At 36.8% G+C, this 18,308-nt stretch overlaps 1 protein-coding gene across 10 annotated transcripts in view; it reads left to right on the forward strand.

Moving 5' to 3' along the window:
- Positions 1–18,308, forward strand: part of itpr1b (inositol 1,4,5-trisphosphate receptor, type 1b) — a 129,287-nt gene that overhangs the window by 37,053 nt on the left and 73,926 nt on the right. For all 10 annotated transcript variants that reach the window (XM_082155436.1, XM_082155438.1, XM_082155442.1 and 7 more), the window contains 22 exons: positions 1,617–1,716; positions 3,004–3,164; positions 3,389–3,530; positions 3,867–4,025; positions 5,643–5,815; positions 6,221–6,340; positions 7,165–7,350; positions 7,519–7,770; positions 7,878–8,019; positions 8,108–8,261; positions 8,438–8,628; positions 9,910–10,042; positions 10,119–10,170; positions 10,252–10,417; positions 10,609–10,782; positions 11,605–11,673; positions 11,928–12,065; positions 12,668–12,793; positions 13,996–14,196; positions 14,279–14,530; positions 15,592–15,717; positions 16,029–16,157. In XM_082155436.1, the coding sequence (XP_082011562.1) occupies positions 1,617–1,716; positions 3,004–3,164; positions 3,389–3,530; positions 3,867–4,025; positions 5,643–5,815; positions 6,221–6,340; positions 7,165–7,350; positions 7,519–7,770; positions 7,878–8,019; positions 8,108–8,261; positions 8,438–8,628; positions 9,910–10,042; positions 10,119–10,170; positions 10,252–10,417; positions 10,609–10,782; positions 11,605–11,673; positions 11,928–12,065; positions 12,668–12,793; positions 13,996–14,196; positions 14,279–14,530; positions 15,592–15,717; positions 16,029–16,157 (3,346 nt within the window). The remainder of the gene's footprint in view (positions 1–1,616; positions 1,717–3,003; positions 3,165–3,388; positions 3,531–3,866; positions 4,026–5,642; positions 5,816–6,220; positions 6,341–7,164; positions 7,351–7,518; positions 7,771–7,877; positions 8,020–8,107; positions 8,262–8,437; positions 8,629–9,909; positions 10,043–10,118; positions 10,171–10,251; positions 10,418–10,608; positions 10,783–11,604; positions 11,674–11,927; positions 12,066–12,667; positions 12,794–13,995; positions 14,197–14,278; positions 14,531–15,591; positions 15,718–16,028; positions 16,158–18,308) is intronic.

Below are 18,308 nucleotides of genomic sequence, written 5' to 3' on the forward strand. Positions count from 1 at the left end.
CACATGCGGCTCACTTTAGAAGTATCGCCTGTTCAGACAAGAGTCAAAAAAAGCCTCGTTTAAAATATCAGATCAACATATAAAAAAAAAGATTTGGCACCAGTGGGAACGTTTTTGCTTGCAGTGTGAACATTGCCAAAGTGTGAGAGAGTAATGTGAACGGGTGCATGCTTGTGGCGATGGAGTAAAACAAGAGTGAATTAACCATCCGGCCTGACAGGTACTGCATGTCATCGTAGGGGTGTGTGTGTGTTTAAACACTAAGAACAATAGAGGCTTTGATAGCCGGTATGTGTGTTTGTGTGTGTAACTGCTGTAGCTATCCCGCAGGCACTGTTGGAGTCAACGGCATGAACTCAGGGAAGGTTCAGGTTTGGATTGCGCAATATAACCACAACAACTTAAGTCTGCAAATGCACGAGTCTTAAAGCTAATTACTTCAACTTTTTAAGTCAGAAGCACCTGGACATATATGATGCAAGTAGATCTGAATTAATAAACAGCATGTTCCACACATTAGAGTTGCGGTGTCTGTACGGAGGTGATGACATCCTCAGTAGAGCCAATGTCTGGTCTTAGACGGTTAAATCCTCTTATGCCTGACACAATTCGGCAATCATTACAAATCACTGTACGACATAGATCTAATAAACTTAGATACGACATTGACGTATAGACTGTATGATGATGACACCTACTGAATTGTAGGCTACGACGTAAGTTAGTATAGAAGAATAAAATGTCCTCAGCTTGTGCTACTGGTAAACAAATAGAGCAAGATGAATCGCACTTTGGCAATTGTGGTTTTTATGTGCGCTGAAAAAAAGAGGAGGAAGCGAAAGAGGAGACTATGGGCGCAGTCATGGCTAGGGAGAAGAGGCTAACTTGGCATGGCAAGTTTGCAAATTGAGCTTGAGGCAAGTAGTTTTAAGTTTTAGCGCCATGTTGCGTTGATCAATACGCTATTTCATGTTGCGTTTTTATTGGACGTAGGGCGTAGCAGCAAACACACTGAGAGATGATCATGTTACATTTCTGACACTGATCTTTGGTCGCAAGACCGTGACGGTGGCCGTCTATGAACCTCTCTCACTGTACGACGTATGACCACCGTGTAGAGGCCACGACCACAGAAATCACCACGATTGGGCGTCTTTCATCTGGGACAGCCCAAAATTGTACAATGTGTACCGGGCATTAAATGTAGGATTCAACACCACATGAGTTTAGGGGGGGTCACAGTGACTTGAAAGGTTTCCCAAATATATGCCCTGAACCTAACCTAGTGACTTTTAAAGGTGTTCACATGACTTGAACAAGGGTTAAGGAAGGTTATCGATTACCTTTATGAATAAATAAATAAATATAGATGTATTATAGATTATATTCATTAATATAAATTAATATTATTATTGTTATTATTAAAAAGCTATACTGTAAATGGCTGTTTTGTTTAAGATGAGGAAATGAGCCCAGGAAAGGCCATTAGCTTTATTTGACCAGCAGTGTATCATAATATGCATGTTAATCACCAGGTTTTAGCTTCGATAATTTTTTTTGTAAGCAGATAATATATTTTGATATCTATGTTTATCTATGTGTATTATTGCCCTCAGGAACTCGTTTGTGAGACTGAGGCACTTGTGCACCAATACATGGGTCCACAGCACCAACAACCCCATCGACAAAGAGGAGGAGAAGCCAGTTATGTTACGGGTGGGTGTTGAACAAATAATTAGTTGTGTGAATTATTGTTTTAGCAACTATTACTATTATTATTATTATTATTATTATTATTATTATTTATTGTTATTATTATTATTATGATTATTATCACCATTATTATTATTGCTGCTGTTGTTATATTTTAATAAATGTAAATATTATTTGAAATATAATTAATATGCCACAGTGAAACATAAAAATAAAAAAAGTCTATGTAAAATCGGAAGTTATAGAATGTATAACAAATTATTTTAATAGCTGTCGTCTTCAGCTTAATGTTGCTGATAATAATGACAATAATAATAATAATAATAATGATGATGATTAAAATTAATAATAATAATAATAATAAATATTAATTACTAAAATATTTCACTATGGTATTTTTATTATATTTAGTCTATGTAGAATGTAAAAATGTAAAGAATGTAAAAATAGATTGTGGATTGCCTTAAACTTAATGTTGCTTATATTATTATTATTTAAAATGTTTTAAATATAATTAATATGTTGTGATGAAATATTTTAATAAAATCTAGGTGAATCAGAAAGTGGTTCATACGCAGTTTGGAAAAGTATGCAATTTGATTTGAGTAATTTCCAGGTCTGGATGGAGACAAAAGAAAACAATATGGAAAAATATTTGTTTCCAGACTATTTCCCCCTCAGTTTTCTAAAATATAAAATTAAGTAATTATAATAATTCTAAAAATAAATGTATCATGCAAGCAGAGTAACGGCAAAAGTTTAGTGACCGTTTTGTGATTGTCGAACACGACTGAATGAATTTAAGGCACATATTTTCATATATGTTTTTCTTTACCTTAAGCAAGTCTCTTTTGAACCACTAATTGAATGTGTGTGTGCCACTGAAACCAGCAACAGATAAAGCAGCAAACAATCATCTAAATCAGACTACTATTTGCTGTTTGGTGATCCGTATCACACTGATGGGTCAGAGATGAATATATGCAGGAAATAAAATGTTTAAGTAAGCACATTACATGTCACTTCGAGAAGACCAATGGGAAAAAAAATAAAATAAAAAATAATTATAGGTGACTATACTATATTCAAACACAATGCTGAAACCATTTACTTAAAAAAAAAATCTACAGAGAAGTTTGGAAATTTGAGTCAGGAAAATATGGAATTTTGAAATGAAAAATGTGTAGGATCTCTGTAAAAAACAACTGCGTTAAAATAGATGTCATCTTCAACATAACATTGCTCATGATATTAGTGTTGCACTCAATTACGGTTTGTTTTCCCTTTCAGATTGGCACATCTCCTGTCAAAGAAGATAAAGAGGCCTTCGCCATTGTGCCAGTCCCTCCAGCTGAGGTGAGGGACCTAGACTTTGCCAACGATGCCAGCAAAGTGTTGGCATCCATCGCTGGCAAACTGGAGAAGGGCACGATCACCCAGAATGAGAGAAGGTACAACCCCTGAGACTTTCTGGAATAGGAATGTGCTTGGGAAGTGCTTTAGTGACTCCTGACTATATGCTTTTGCTGCGACCTCGGTTAACACTTCATGTTGTTTCAGTGTGGCAATTGATAACGGTATATAAGAATATACAACATTTTCAACAGATTTTGTCCCTAGAATTTAACCTGACATTATAATTACCATGATTTTCTTTTCTCTCCGCATTCTGTAGGTTTGTCACTAAACTTCTAGAGGATCTTGTGTTTTTTGTGGTGGACATTCCCAACAATGGACAGGATGTGCTGGAGATCATGGTCAATAAACCCAACCGTGAACGGCAGAAACTCATGAGAGAGCAGAATATCTTGAAACAAGTAGGATTTTCTTCAATACCTCACATTTCACCTCTAGGAGAGCTTAAAAGACATGTCCTTCTCACCAAAATGTACATTTTTAGGTTAAGAATAACATTAGAGGGAGAAACAATGTCAGAATATTCAGTATTTATTTTTAAATGGCAATTGCAGATTGCAGATTTTAGAACATCTGCAATCATCTTGATTTAAATGTCAAGGCTCAAAAAAGTATTTTGCAAACTTAAACCTCTTAACTTTTTGGTCAGGCTGATTGTTTCCTGAGACTGTGTTTAGATGCAATAGATACATCAGAAGTAGTATTCATTCCAGTCTCCATTCTCCCTCCATCTATAGATCTTCAAGCTTCTTCAGGCCCCGTTCACAGACAGTGGTGATGGTCCCATGTTGCGTCTGGAGGAGCTGGGTGACCAGAGACATGCCCCCTTCAGGCACATCTGCAGACTGTGCTACCGTGTGCTGCGACATTCACAGCAGGACTACAGGAAGAACCAGGTGGGTCTGCAGAAACACCAGCCAAAGTGGAAGTTCAACCATAGACCTCATAAAATTGTGCATTTCATTATTGTTTTAATCTTTTTTTTTTAAATATATATGTATATTGTGGGACTGCATTTCAACAGGTGAACAAGAACTCCTAGAAAATCCTAGGGCTTACTACAAACATGCAGAATTTTTCAGACTTTCCATTGCGGCGTTCTCTCTGTATTTACGATTCTTTGCAGCTTTTAGCCGCTGCTTCACGCGCTGGATGCTAACTCACTTCCGCTGAACATTTACTCTTTGAATTCTTGCACCCGGGAACAATAAAAAGTTGAAATCATTATGTGTTTGCTAAGAAGTATTTCCTTATAAAGCAAGACTGTATTTGACTGGTAAGTATCCATAGCAGAATGGGAGTGGCCTTGGATGGCAACATGCCCAGTGCATTATGGGTGTTGAAGCTTTTCTACCTATTTGGGAAAAAGGAAGACAGAAGCCTTTTTCTCTGTTTTCATTTGTCAGGTAGCACCAATTTAAATATACATAAAACATTTTTTTTTACTTTCTACTATAGGCAGCCAAGTTTTATTGAAAGCCTATTTTGCCGTCAGTGAAGTACGCTTGCCTTCTTTTTGATTTGATCAGATATATTCATGAACTTCAAGATGTTATCTGTTTCTGCAGGCATGATTGTGACTTCCTGTGGTTCACACCTCTCTAATGAGTGCCTTTTAAGCTCTTGAAACATTTCTAGAAACTGTGTAATGCCACCTTACCTTAAACTTTTAACTTAAACTTAATGTTTCAGAATTCTGCAATATTTAATTTTCAATGGTAATGCAATAACCAATGCGATTAATTAAAAATATTTAATGCATTTAGTTTTATTTAACATTGTTTATTTATTCTATTTGACAGCTGAAGTTCCCATGTTCACCCACAAATTCACTCTCAAAAAAGAAAAAGAAGAAAAAAAAGTCCTTTGCTGTATTTCTCAAATATAAAAAATTTGATTGACAGCAGTGATGTTTTAGAATCATTGATATACTATAATAGCTTTTGTGTTAATATTTTTAATTGGATTTTACTTGTATATTTCTGTTTTCATTTCAGTTAAAGTTTTAGTCATTTTGTTCAGTGTTTTTATTAGTTTTTTTTTTTTTTTTTAATACTGTATGTCTATATAGTTTTGTATTCAGTTTTAGTTTAGTTTATTTAATTTTGTACATCGACTTTAAATGAAAATGAGAAATGTTGCCTTGGAAACCAGCTTAAAAATATTTTTTTATATTCTATTTGATTTCAGTTAGTGTTTTTTTTTTTTTTTTTTAAATAATGACTTTTATGATTTTAGTTTCAGTTAATAAGTTATCTCTGATTGACAGCTCAAATATTTTGTCATTTAGCTGACACTTTTAATCCAAGCAAACAGTACATGTTCCCAATAACAATCCTTATGGGGCTTTAACCTATAGACTATATCGTCCCTCAAAGTTTTTATGGATTCATCCCTCATCCTCATGTGGATGTGTATTGAAAGTAAAACCGACTCCAAAAGGGAATGGGTGACAGGTCTGGTGTATGAAAGAACAGAATGAGTCACTTTGTCCCCTTGTGCCCTCTGTCTAGGAATACATCGCCAAGCAGTTCCGCTTCATGCAGAAACAGATCGGCTACGACGTGTTGGCTGAGGATACGATAACGGCCCTCCTCCACAACAACCGCAAACTCTTGGAGAAGCACATCACGGCGGCAGAAATTGACACGTTTGTCAGCCTTGTGAGGAAAAATCGTGAACCCAGGTGGGAGAGAATGTGCTGCAAAGACAAAAGAGCTTTTCTATCTAAAAGTTTGAGAGCAGCACTTTTTTGTTCTAATATACCATATAAGTAACCAGATAGATGGATTGAAGTCTGGAATGTTTCAATGGGTAACACTGTATTTCTATGGTCCACTTTAGACATTCTACTAACTATAAGAAACTTTGTAACTTCATGTCAATTAACTCTCATTAGTATTAGTAGACGGTCTGCTAACACTTTATTGTGATGCTCACCCAACTGACATTTTACTGACTATAAGTAACTTTACAAGCACATGTCAACTTAACACTAACCCTAACCTAACAGTCTACTACAGTCTATTAATACTCTAATGAAAGTTTGTTGATATGTAGTTGCAGTTGTAGTTGTGCTTGTTATGTTTAGGTTTCTGGACTACCTGTCCGATCTGTGTGTGTCCATGAACAAGTCCATCCCAGTAACTCAGGAGCTGATCTGCAACGCAGTGCTGAACCCCGCCAATGCTGACATCCTTATAGAGACCAAGTGAGACATTTTTGAAAACTATGAACCAAGTAAAAGAGAATGTAACCAAGACCGTATTAAATACAGGTTCACTTGCACTTGCAATATTGCTATGTGTAGTGAATTATTTAGTTATTATCTTTATTTAAGATAATGTTAATATACACTACCATTCAGAAGTCTGTCGTTTTTTTAAAGAAGTCTCTTTTGCTCACCAATGCATATTTACAATAATATCTTAAGATGTAATTAATTCCTGTGATGCAAAGCTGAATTTTCAGCATCATATTTCTAACATGCACTCAACAAACCTTGTCAGTTCGGATATTTCATGTGTTCTAGCTCAGGCACACCTGGTGCAACTAATGAAGCCTTTAGTTTTGCAGATTTGTGCTGTTGTGAGGGATTCTATTCAGGGGATTGAATAATTTTGAGACTGCGGAAGTCATTAAAAGTTTCATTTTCAGTTGAATATACATATGAAGGTAAAAGACGGACCCTGAACTTTTTTAATGTTATTTATTTATGGTCTTGGGTCACACTTGATAAGTACTAAGCAATTCTTTGAAAATGCTGCACAGGATAATTCGGTTTGCAAGTGACCTACTTTAAATCAATTAAATGCAGTGATGAACATTATCTGTGTCTTTCTGTATGGCTAGGGACAAGTAATAGGTTCCACATGACGTGTTTCAAAGAAAAAAACATCATGAAAATTATGTAAATGTGACACTTTGTACATGTGCGAAATGTTCCAAATTATTTTGACCTTTTTGACATTCTAGGTCATAATTAAGAGTTCTTTGTTGCTAGCTCCATTTAAAAGTCTTTATGTCTCTCCTCAGGCTGGTGCTATCTCGGTTTGAGGTCGAGTCTGGAGAGGGTCCCGTGGAGTCAGAGGAGGATGAGGAGGAGGTGTGGTTGTTTTGGAAGGACCGCACGAAGGAGATCAAGAGTAAGAGCGTCAGAGAGCTGGCACAGGATGCCAAAGAAGGACAGAAAGATGACCTGGAGATCATTAGCTACTACAGGTCAGCCAAGAGGAAATAAACTAAGGTTCAATGTTAATCAGGACAAAACCCAAAACTGACATTGATTCAATGTTTTCAAGTACAAAAGTACAAGTATATATGGCATAAAACCAAATCAAAACATCAGTTCTCTCAGTAACTTGCTCTCCTGGTTCATTTCTTCCTCAGATACCAGCTGAACCTGTTTGCACGGATGTGTTTGGACCGCCAGTACTTGGCCATTGAGAAGATATCAGGTCAGCTGGATGTGGACCTGATCCTGCGCTGCATGTCGGATGAAGACCTGCCCTATGACCTTCGTGCCTCCTTCTGCCGACTGATGCTTCACATGCACGTGGACCGTGACCCTCAGGAACAGGTCATGCCTGTGAAATATGCCAGGCTGTGGTCCGAGATCCCTTCCAAAATTGCTATCGATGAGTATGTTGTACAACGTTGTACACACACTTACATTATTAGGTTTCTGTTATTGTTTTTTGTCTCTACCAGACCAAAATGGTCTAGTTAATGTTGTCTTTTTGTTTTAGCTATGATAATGATGGAACCAGTAGAGACGAGATAAAGGAACGCTTTGCGCTCACGATGGATTTTGTTGAGAACTACCTCAGAGATGTGGTCTGTCAAAACATTCCTTTCTCTGATATAGAGAAAAACAAACTTACTTTTGAGGTAAGCCACCCAACCAACATCGAAGCGTGAGAAACGTGGGTCGTTTTGGATGTGGCTAACTCTTCTGTGTCTTTTTGTTTCTACTAAGGTTGTGAATTTAGCAAGAAACCTCATTTACTTTGGCTTTTACAACTTCAGCGACTTGTTGCGTTTGACCAAGATCCTGTTGGCCATTTTGGACTGCGTTCACCTCAGCACTATCTATCCTATAAACAAAATGGAAAAGGGAGACGAGACCAAAAGTAAATCTCGATTTATGATCGTGTTCTCATATTATAACAGTTTGAGTCTATAGATCAGAAAGCTCAACATCCTTTGGTTCTGCTATTGATATTCAAACAATCACCAAGACCTCAAATGTAAAAGGAGACATGTTTAATCAGAAGTTTTAACACTTTGTTGGTTATGTTTTTATCAGGTAGCAATGTAATGAAATCCATCCATGGCGTTGGGGAGCTAATGACCCAGGTGGTCCTAAGAGGGGGTGGATTCTTACCCATAACCCCCACAACACCCCCAGATGGTGATGTGGTTAAGACTCAGACAGAACCAGAGAAAGAAGACATTCTGGTGATGGACACCAAACTAAAGATCATAGAGATCCTACAGGTAATTAAAAACACATCATTAAAAGGGCTATATGTAGACTTCAGAAACCCTTGTTATTAGCGACACCGGTGGCCGTTAAGTGAACTGCAGCTGGCAATTTTATTGCTTGTGCTCGCACTCGTACACATGTAATGTCAACGCATTCTCATCCTTGGGCGTCATAATACTGACGCTTTTGACATTTCGTCTACATCGAACGCACATGGCACCCTTTAGCGTCAATATGAGACGCACAGAGCTTTGTTCGGTTATGGGTAGGTTTAGGTGTAGTGTAGGGATAGGGTTAGACCGCTAGGAGGCGCCTTCTGGCCCATTTCTATCTGCGTCTCATATTGACGCTAAAGGGTGCCATGTGCGTTCGATGTAGACGAAATGTCAAAAGCGTCAATATATGACGCCTTGGGATGAGAACGGGCTGTGTAATGTACAAGAGACTGAACGTGATTCAAGGCCCAGATATACTCACGTTGGAGGTCATTTTTTGCTCAGAAGTAAAAATGTAGAAAAACCTTTGCCGCGATATACTGTTAACAAACATCCAGGCGCCATCCACGCTGCTGAAAGTTGAGATTAATATGTAAATATGTGCTGCATGCTTTCTTCTCAATAACAAAATAAACACAGAGTAAAATTGACAGCGGTAACTCTTTTTGTTTTTCCCCGGGCTAAAATGTCCTGAGTCTTTCACATAAAAGTCAGTCTTCAGGCTTTCATAGATAACCTAGGAAGTTGGGGAAGGTCTCGTTTAAAAAAAAAATTCGTTACAAGCTGTTCATACATTGGCAACAAAAAATGAATACATGAATTAAATACATAAAAATTCTTACAAATAGCCCCATTAAATACAGAAAATGAAAATAGAAATGGGGAAAAAAAGGAAATAAAAATAATTGATTGAGCTCAAAAATATAGTGTAGCTATGTTTTGTTTTTGTTTATTTTATATGCAACCTTTTTAAGCTTAAAATATGTTATATATATATATATATATATATATATATATATATATATATATATATATATAATTTTTAAAAAGTATTGTTTTTTATTCATTTTATTTTGCAGCTTTTTTGCTTAAAATATATTAATATTATTATATGTATTATTAAATATACTGTAAGTATTCTTTTTTTTTATTTATTATTATTTTATTTTAGCCCTTTGAAAATATACAATATATCCAGTAAATCCAATCTGAGGAACCACAATAGTTACTGCAAGAAATATTAGAGTACAAATCTGCTTAAAATACCGAACCTTGTGTTTTTTGTTTTTTTTTCAGTTTATTCTGAATGTACGACTGGACTACAGGATCTCCTGCTTGTTGTGCATCTTCAAACGAGAGTTTGACGAGAGCAACATGCAAACGGATGCAATGCCAGCTGCAAATGCAGACGGGCCCAACAGTATCCCAGGTACACAGTATTCCCTAATCACTATCACCTGTGAGTTACTCTAAAGATTATAAGAGTGTTTCTGTTTGTTTCACAGCTCTGGACTTTGAGAACATTGAAGAGCAAGCAGAAGGAATCTTTGGTGGAAGGTAAGGATTCATTTCTTGAACGAGAAGCTGCAAAAGTCTTTGTAAGAGTACGCAAGTATGAAACTATTTTTCTGAACTCAGCGAGGAGAACACGCCTCTGGATCTTGATGATCATGGTGGCAGGACATTTTTGAGGGTTCTGCTGCACCTTACCATGCACGACTATCCACCGCTTGTGTCTGGAGCGCTACATCTGCTCTTCAGGCACTTCAGTCAGAGACAAGAAGTGCTCATGGCTTTCAAACAGGTATTTATTTAACACAATGATACAAGGGCAATTCCACGCAAAACTGTCACATCCATAACGCCAACACAATGCCATGGTATTTAGTTGGCGTTATGGATGTGACAGTTTTGCGTGGAATTGCCCACAAGGTAATAGTTTTGTAAGTACATTTTTCATGCAACTTCATGCAGTGCTTCTTTTTTCCCCTGTAGGTTCAGCTTCTAGTGACCAGTCAGGATGTAGACAACTACAAGCAAATCAAATCGGACCTTGACCAGCTGCGATCTAATGTGGAAAAGTCTGAGCTCTGGGTGTACAAGCGACAGGGTGATGATGGCATGGATGCAGGGGACGGACTCCCAGCAGAGTCTGACCACAAAAAGAAGGTGGGAACATTTATTATTTAAAGCAGAGGTCTTTTGTAGTCTTGGCTTATATTGCCATATTAATGTACACACCCGCCTAAAAAGTGGGCTTGCTAAGATATGCAATGTTTTAAAAGAGGTCTCTCATACTCACCAAGGCTGCATTTATTTGATCAAAAATAAAGTAAAGATTGTAATATTGTGAAATATAACTGTTTCCTATTTTAATATATTTAAAAATGTAATTTAATTTGTTGTAATCCTGTAATGCAAACCTGAATTTCCAGCATCATTACTCCAGTCTTCAGCGTCATATGATCCTTTAGAAATCATTCTAATAAGATGATTTAAAAAATATATATATATTATTGTCAATGTTGAAAACAGTTGTGCTGCATATGTTAAGATTAAGATACCAACCATGTTAAGATTTTACCAGGATTTTTTTGATGAATTTAATTTTGATGAGTATAATGATTTTTTAAATCATTTGATACAATTATAAAAAAAAAAAATATATATATATATATATTTATTTTATGCCACCAAGTACTGCAAAAATTCAAACTATATACAGTATATGTGTGTGTGTGTATATATGTATATATATGTGTGTATATATATATATATATATATATATATATATATATATATTAGTAAAAAAAGGGAATTGTTGCTTTTTTCTAGTAATTGAAATCTTATATCTTATATTTTAAACCCTTTTTTTTTTTTTTTTTTACTCTGAGGCCATTTTCATTACACATTGACACTTATTATTTCAATAGAATGCAATATTCACACTTGCTTCATTTAGCCTTTGTTCGTTTGCTGCTCTTTATGCAGAGAGACTCTGGTTCAGACAAAAAAAAGGCAGACGGAAGTGGCAGTGACAATTACAAGGACGTGAAAGAGGTAAAGTGTTGTTCACGTGCTCATGCACAGTAAGCTTTGTAAGCTAGCAGTCTGTTGATGTAGTCAAAGATCATAAACACTGGCAAAGCTAATTATGTAGCCTCCTTAACTAAAGTAGATCCAATTAACCAGTGCTGGAGGAATTAGCACCACATGTAACAGCTTTTGCAGTTTGAGTTGCTTTGATTAAAAAGTGTTTTTTCACTTCATTTTCTCCTCTTCAGCTCATCATCTGTCTGTCTTTCTCTCTCTAGATCCTCCTGCGTCTTAGCAAGCTGTGTGTGCAGGAAGGACCGTCTGGGAAGAAGAGTAAGAAACAGCAGCAGAGGCTGTTGAGGAACATGGGAGCTCATTCAGTGGTGCTTGAGCTGCTGCAGATCCCTTATGAGAAGGTGCAGTATATGAGTGTGTTCTTGTGTACTCGAGTCCTATGAGTGTGGCACTCACAGAATGATTTTCATGACATTTTGTTCTGTTAATGCATCTCAAATGTGCATTCTTCAGCCGATGCGGATGGAAAACCATACTGAAAGCCATTCCACTACACTGCTACTGAATCTACAGCACGATACATTCCTGAATTAATGACTCTTAAAATTCAGAATCTTTCGACTGAATCAAAAGCATGCAGTTTCCTTGAAAGGGACTTTGAACAGAAACATGCAACACATCTAGTTTAGTCCATTCCTTGAAAGAAAGACTCCTATGAGCCTTTTCTTTTTAGTGAATAAAAAAACACTTATGATTCAGTCAGAGCAGTTATTATCTGAAATAAACTGAAATGAATCAGACTCACTAATGGAATGACAAGTTGTTACTTTATTAATTATTGTGAAGGCATTCTGTTCTAGTCTTGTTTTATTTAATTACAACAATAAATTAATGTCTCTTATTTACTTTAAAATTATAAACTGATAACATTTTTCCCTACTTCAAAAAAAAAAAAAATGGGGAAAAATAGTGTGTTAATGAACAGCGATGTTCATTTTTCCAGGGCGAGGACGTCCGAATGCAAGAGATCATGAAACTGGCTCACGAGTTTCTTCAGAACTTCTGCGCAGGAAACCAGCAGAACCAGGCCCTCCTCCACAAACACATCAACCTGTTCCTCAATCCTGGGGTGAGCTCTTCATCTCAGACTCAGACACACATCAGGGAAGCTATTGTGCTTGATCACTCTGGACGAGTGTCGGCCGGGGGCTGGTGAGAATGACGGAGCTTCTCAGTTTCCATATTGCTACATCTCAAACAAATTTTAGAGCAACATGACGATGATTCATAGTTCATCATGACTAATTATGGTCATATTTGTGCTGGATTTGAATGTTACGATGTGTTAATTGCACTGTTTGGGTGTTGTTAGGCTCATGAAATGAAAATTTCAATTTACTTTTTTGGGATGTTGGATGTCAAACTCCTTATTGTGAATTGATGTTTTCACTGCAAAATTAGTAATTGGACAGAGGTTTGGCAACTTGAATAGCAGATTTGATAAATAAAAACCATTACAGTGAAGTATATATTTTAAATATGAGCCAAAACATTATGACCACCTGCCTAATATGCCTTTGGTCCTATGCATGCTGCCAAAACAGCGCCGACCCGCTGAGGCGTGGACTCTACAAGACCCCTGTAGGTGTCCTGTGGTATCTGAAAGTGAAAGTGACATGTGAAGGCCAAGTATGGTACTGGAAACCCATACTCAGAATTTGTCCTCTGCATTTAACCCATCCAAGTTAGTGCACACACATAAGGAGTAGTGAGTGTTGAACACACATACAGCAAACCATGGACACACACCCTGGAGCAGTGGGCAGCCATTTTTACTGTGGTGCCCGGGGAGCGATTGGGGGTTAGGTGCCTTGCTCAAGGGCACCTCAGTTATTTCCTGCCGCTATTGAGAATTTAACCAGCAACCTTCGGGTTACCAGTCTGACTCTCTAACCATTAGGCCAAGGTGTTAGCAGCAGATCCTTCAAGTCCTGTAGGTTGTGAGGTGGAGCCGTCGTGGATCGATCTGGTCGGTCCAGCACATCCCACAGTTGCTCAATTGGATTGAGATCTGGGGAATTTGGAGGCCAGGGCAATGATCAACAGTATTCGCTTTACCTGTTACTGGTCATAAAGTCAGTTTGTCCTGTGCAAATTGAAAACCATAATCTTTGAAAATGGGGTGTTTCAGCACCACACACACTACTTTTTGCTCAATTCGAATGAAAGTCCTTTTTTCTGGGGTTCTTGAACAAGCAGGACGTCGCCGCCACAGTGTTTGTTTTTAAATTGATTATTTCATCTGCATATATCTGATTTTATCTTCTGTAGATCCTGGAGGCCATCACGATGCAGCACATATTCATGAACAACTTTCAGCTGTGCAGTGAGATGAACGAGCGGGTCGTGCAGCACTTCGTCCACTGCATAGAGTCCCACGGCAGGCACGTGCAGTACCTGAAGTTCCTGCAGACCATCGTCAAGGCAGAGAACAAGTTCATCAAGAAATGCCAGGATATTGTAATGGCCGAGGTGTGTGGCTGACATGATGAAATTATTTCAGTTTTTCGAATTATTCCTGTGATTTTAATGTTAAATCTCCCTTTTTCTGCAGTTGGTGAATTCTGGGGAGGATGTCTTGGTGTTTTATAATGACCGGGCCTCCTTCCAGACTCTGGTCCAGATGATGCGTTCGGAGCGTGAACGAATGGATGAAAATAGCCCGCTCATGTACCACATCCACCTGGTGGAGCTGCTGGCCGTCTGCACGGAGGGCAAAAACGTCTACACCGAGATCAAGTGCAACTCCTTGCTGCCGTTGGATGATATTGTCCGTGTGGTCACGCACAAAGACTGCATCCCTGAGGTTGGTGGTCTACAGCTTAATGCCGCATAGTTTGAATGTTGTTCCTCAACATTTTATTGTGGTAGCATCTGTTTACCATCCCCTAAATGGCCAATAGAAACAAATCAAACCGTGAACGGTCGCTTTACATGTTGGTCAGATGGACTCTTCTTGTCTAAGTGGGTGATTATTGGCTAGAATAAGCTGCAGTAAGTACCAGACAAGTCCAACGTTTGGCAGGGTTTTCAACACAGTAATCAAAAGCTGTTTTTAAACTATTTTACTAACACATACTGGGAGATATATTGAGTTAATCAACCACAAGTAATGTTGTGATTCCAGAAGTTAAAAGAAGTTTAAACATATAATTGTGTCACACACATATAACACCCTTTTTTTTTTTTTTTTTTTTTTTGCATTTCGATTCAGTTAGAATATTTTAATACATAAAACAAACAAACAATTAATAATTTTTTTATGAATTTTTTTGAATGCATAAAACAGATGTGATTGATTCTCATGAATTTTTTGTTAATGTCCCAATGGCCTTTATTAGGGGTAAAATGGACATGTGAACCAGACAGTCGTTTCTCAGAAAATGCATTAACCAAAAACTACTCAGGAAGTGAAAGCATGATTTAATTTGGTACAGTTCTTTTTTTTCTTTCTAAGGAATTCATCAAATATATTTTCGAGGAGACATGCAAACTAGGTGATATTAAAATGAACATAAATGCATACGTAAACATATTAGTGATAGCCACTGATTAAAAATAAATAAAAATCACACATTTTTGTCATTTTTTTATATTAACACTACCTATTTAAAAGTTTGGAACCAGTACGTTTTTGTGTGTCTTATGTGTCTTATGCTCACCACAAATTCATTTTAAGTAATTCCGTGGCCCCTTTTGAAGTTTGCTGAGTTTGCAAAGGCCCCATAGTGGGCCCCGGAACCCTGCTTTAAAACCACTGGCCTAAATGATCTCATCTCTCCAGGTCAAGCAGCCCCAGAATGTGACTTGCTTTGATATAATTTGTAGCAAAATTAAGTTGCGTGTATACTCTTTGTCCTTTCTTAGGTGAAAATTGCATATATAAACTTCCTGAACCACTGCTACGTGGACACAGAGGTCGAAATGAAGGAGATCTACACCAGCAACCACATGTGGAAGCTCTTTGAGAACTTTCTAGTCGACATATGCAGGGTAATGGAAGCCGTTTTGGGGATTTTTCTCAACCCCAATGAATCGTTTTGGTGTAAAGTACCAAAAAGTACCAATCTCTTGCTAGCTAGTGTTCCACTAACATTGTTTAATTGTCTGTGTGAGTAGAGTAGGAGTGATTCATTATTTGTGGTATGATTTGCGTTTTATTTTTATGATTGCTAAACATCTGCATCTCCTTTTTGGTGCATAAAAAAGGAGTGAATCAGTGTATGTTCTGACTGTGCTTACTGAAGCAAATGACTCAAGCCCACAATAATTCTGTCTATTCTATATGGTTGTTTTGCATCCAGGTCTGCAACAATACAAGCGACCGCAAACATGCCGACACCACGTTAGAAAGCTACGTGACTGAAACCGTGATGAGTATTGTGACAACATTTTTCAGCTCGCCTTTCTCCGACCAGAGCACTAGTTTACAGGTAATGACCCCAATACAACAGTAGATACTCCTCATATATGTGCAAATGTTTAGTATATGATGCTTCTAGTTTCAGTTCAATTTTGGTTTACCACCATTTGCATCTTATCTACAACTGTTTGATTTCTTTGAAGTACATATTCTGTTATCTTTCATAAATGGAAAATAACCCCTCCAGATAATATCTTACCCCTCTTCACCCCTTCCTGGCTTAGGTGGCACGTCATATGTATGTGAGTATCTGTAAAGCCCCTCCTCTAATCTAGCCCCAACCCGCCGGTACCCATAGGATTGTAGAAATTCAGGCGGTTTCGTCACACTCGTGGGTTTCTAAAGAATCGGCCTTACCACTGGTGACTGACGCACTGACCAGAGCTTACCAAGAACTCTCTTCTCTCATGGTCTTGCACATCAGCACACGCAGACTTCCCACATCTCCATTTCGCAACGTGAGAAACTAGGGCCGATCTTGCCTGCAAACACATGTTTGTAGTGTTAATAATACAGTGCAGCAAAACTAACCGTCTTTCCATGTAGCACGTCTGACTTTTCAGTAGTAATGAAATAATCTATGTGCACGGATAAAATGACTATATTTGTCGGTACTGAACCGACCAGGGATATTATTTGAAACTAAATAACATAACTAATAATATAACTAAAATGAAATAAATTTGAAATAAAATAAATGATGTTAACTGAAATAAAATAAAATATGAAAAAACTAAACTAAACTGAATATAACTAAAACTATAACTGAAATAATAATAAATAAAAAAACCTGTATAGACATTTAAAAAAAACTAATACAAATGGCTAAATTTCTAAAACTGTAAAATCAAAAAATGGAATATATAAAAATATAAAACTAATTCAAAATATTAACAAAAACTGTAATAGTATCTTGTATCAAAAATAACATTGTACCGTACCATTATTTTCAAAGCAGTCTTTCTTGGTTTTAGACAACGTGATGAAGCCAATTCTCTGTTTACCGTAAAACTGAGTATAATGTAATGATGTCACAAATTATCTCTGCTTTTATACATAATATTTTGACCTGTAAAATACAACAATAAAGACTTATTTTTAGTTACAAGTTCAAGAGCTTGTAACTAAAAGAGCTTGTAACTAAAAGGTAGTCTTTACTTTTGATTTTTCTGTTCGTTTACAGGTTAAAATAGGATGAGTCTTGCATAAAGATATTTTGTGACATTACATTATTCTCAATTTTACAGTAAATAAATACTACTATGATGTTTAAATGCTATTTAAATTACAGAATATATCATTTATTTTGACATTACATTAATACAATAATGTATATACGAGTAACAAGAACTGGGGTGGAAATGTGTTGATTCTCATGAATTTTTTATATTAGTTGTGACTGCCACTGATTTAGAAGTATCATATTTTTAGATATTGTAAATAAATATATTTTATATTTACACTTTAAACTACCATCAAAACTTTAGGTTAGTTTGACCAATCCAGATCCAGACAGTTCAAAAAAAAAAAAAATAGTACTTTAGTCTGCCGTAGTAAATTAGGAAGTACCTCCTAATACCATGTCATGTGTTAGATCCTAAACCCCATTCAATCTTTCCTGGAAGTGTTGCTTCATAACAGCTTCCATCTCTGATCTCTTCCATCTCTCTTTGTTATGGCAGGCCTCCATTTTAGGCAAAATAACTGAGGTACCACTTTGTAATGACTTCACAATGGTTGCATATGGAATGTGGTGACGTAGTTTTGGTTAGTCTCTTGTCTAGGAGGCCTTTTTCAGTGGAAACTAGATCACAATGATGTGTTCTTTTTCTTTAAAATTCACAATTTACCCCTTGGGCATATTAGACTAGTTGTCTAGAAAGTGTTTGTACCAGTCTCACAAATATAGCGTGGTAAACTTGTCATCCTTCCTCTTAGCTTTACACATTTTTACTTGTGAGTGGTGTTGCGTTCTCACCTGTTGTGTTGGTGGTAAGACGTGTTGGTAAATAGTTTCTGTCACTTGAGGTGTTAATGCATCTTAAATTGTTAACCTTTTAACCTTTATCTACAATAACAATTGTAGAATATGACCAAATGTAGGCATTTTTTATTTTATTTTATTTTTTAGATTTGTCTTTAAAAATATGCCAGGTACAAT

Source organism: Leuciscus leuciscus, assembly GCF_965113295.1.
Source record: "Leuciscus leuciscus genome assembly, chromosome: 23".
In the NCBI taxonomy this organism is placed as follows: domain Eukaryota; kingdom Metazoa; phylum Chordata; class Actinopteri; order Cypriniformes; family Leuciscidae; genus Leuciscus; species Leuciscus leuciscus.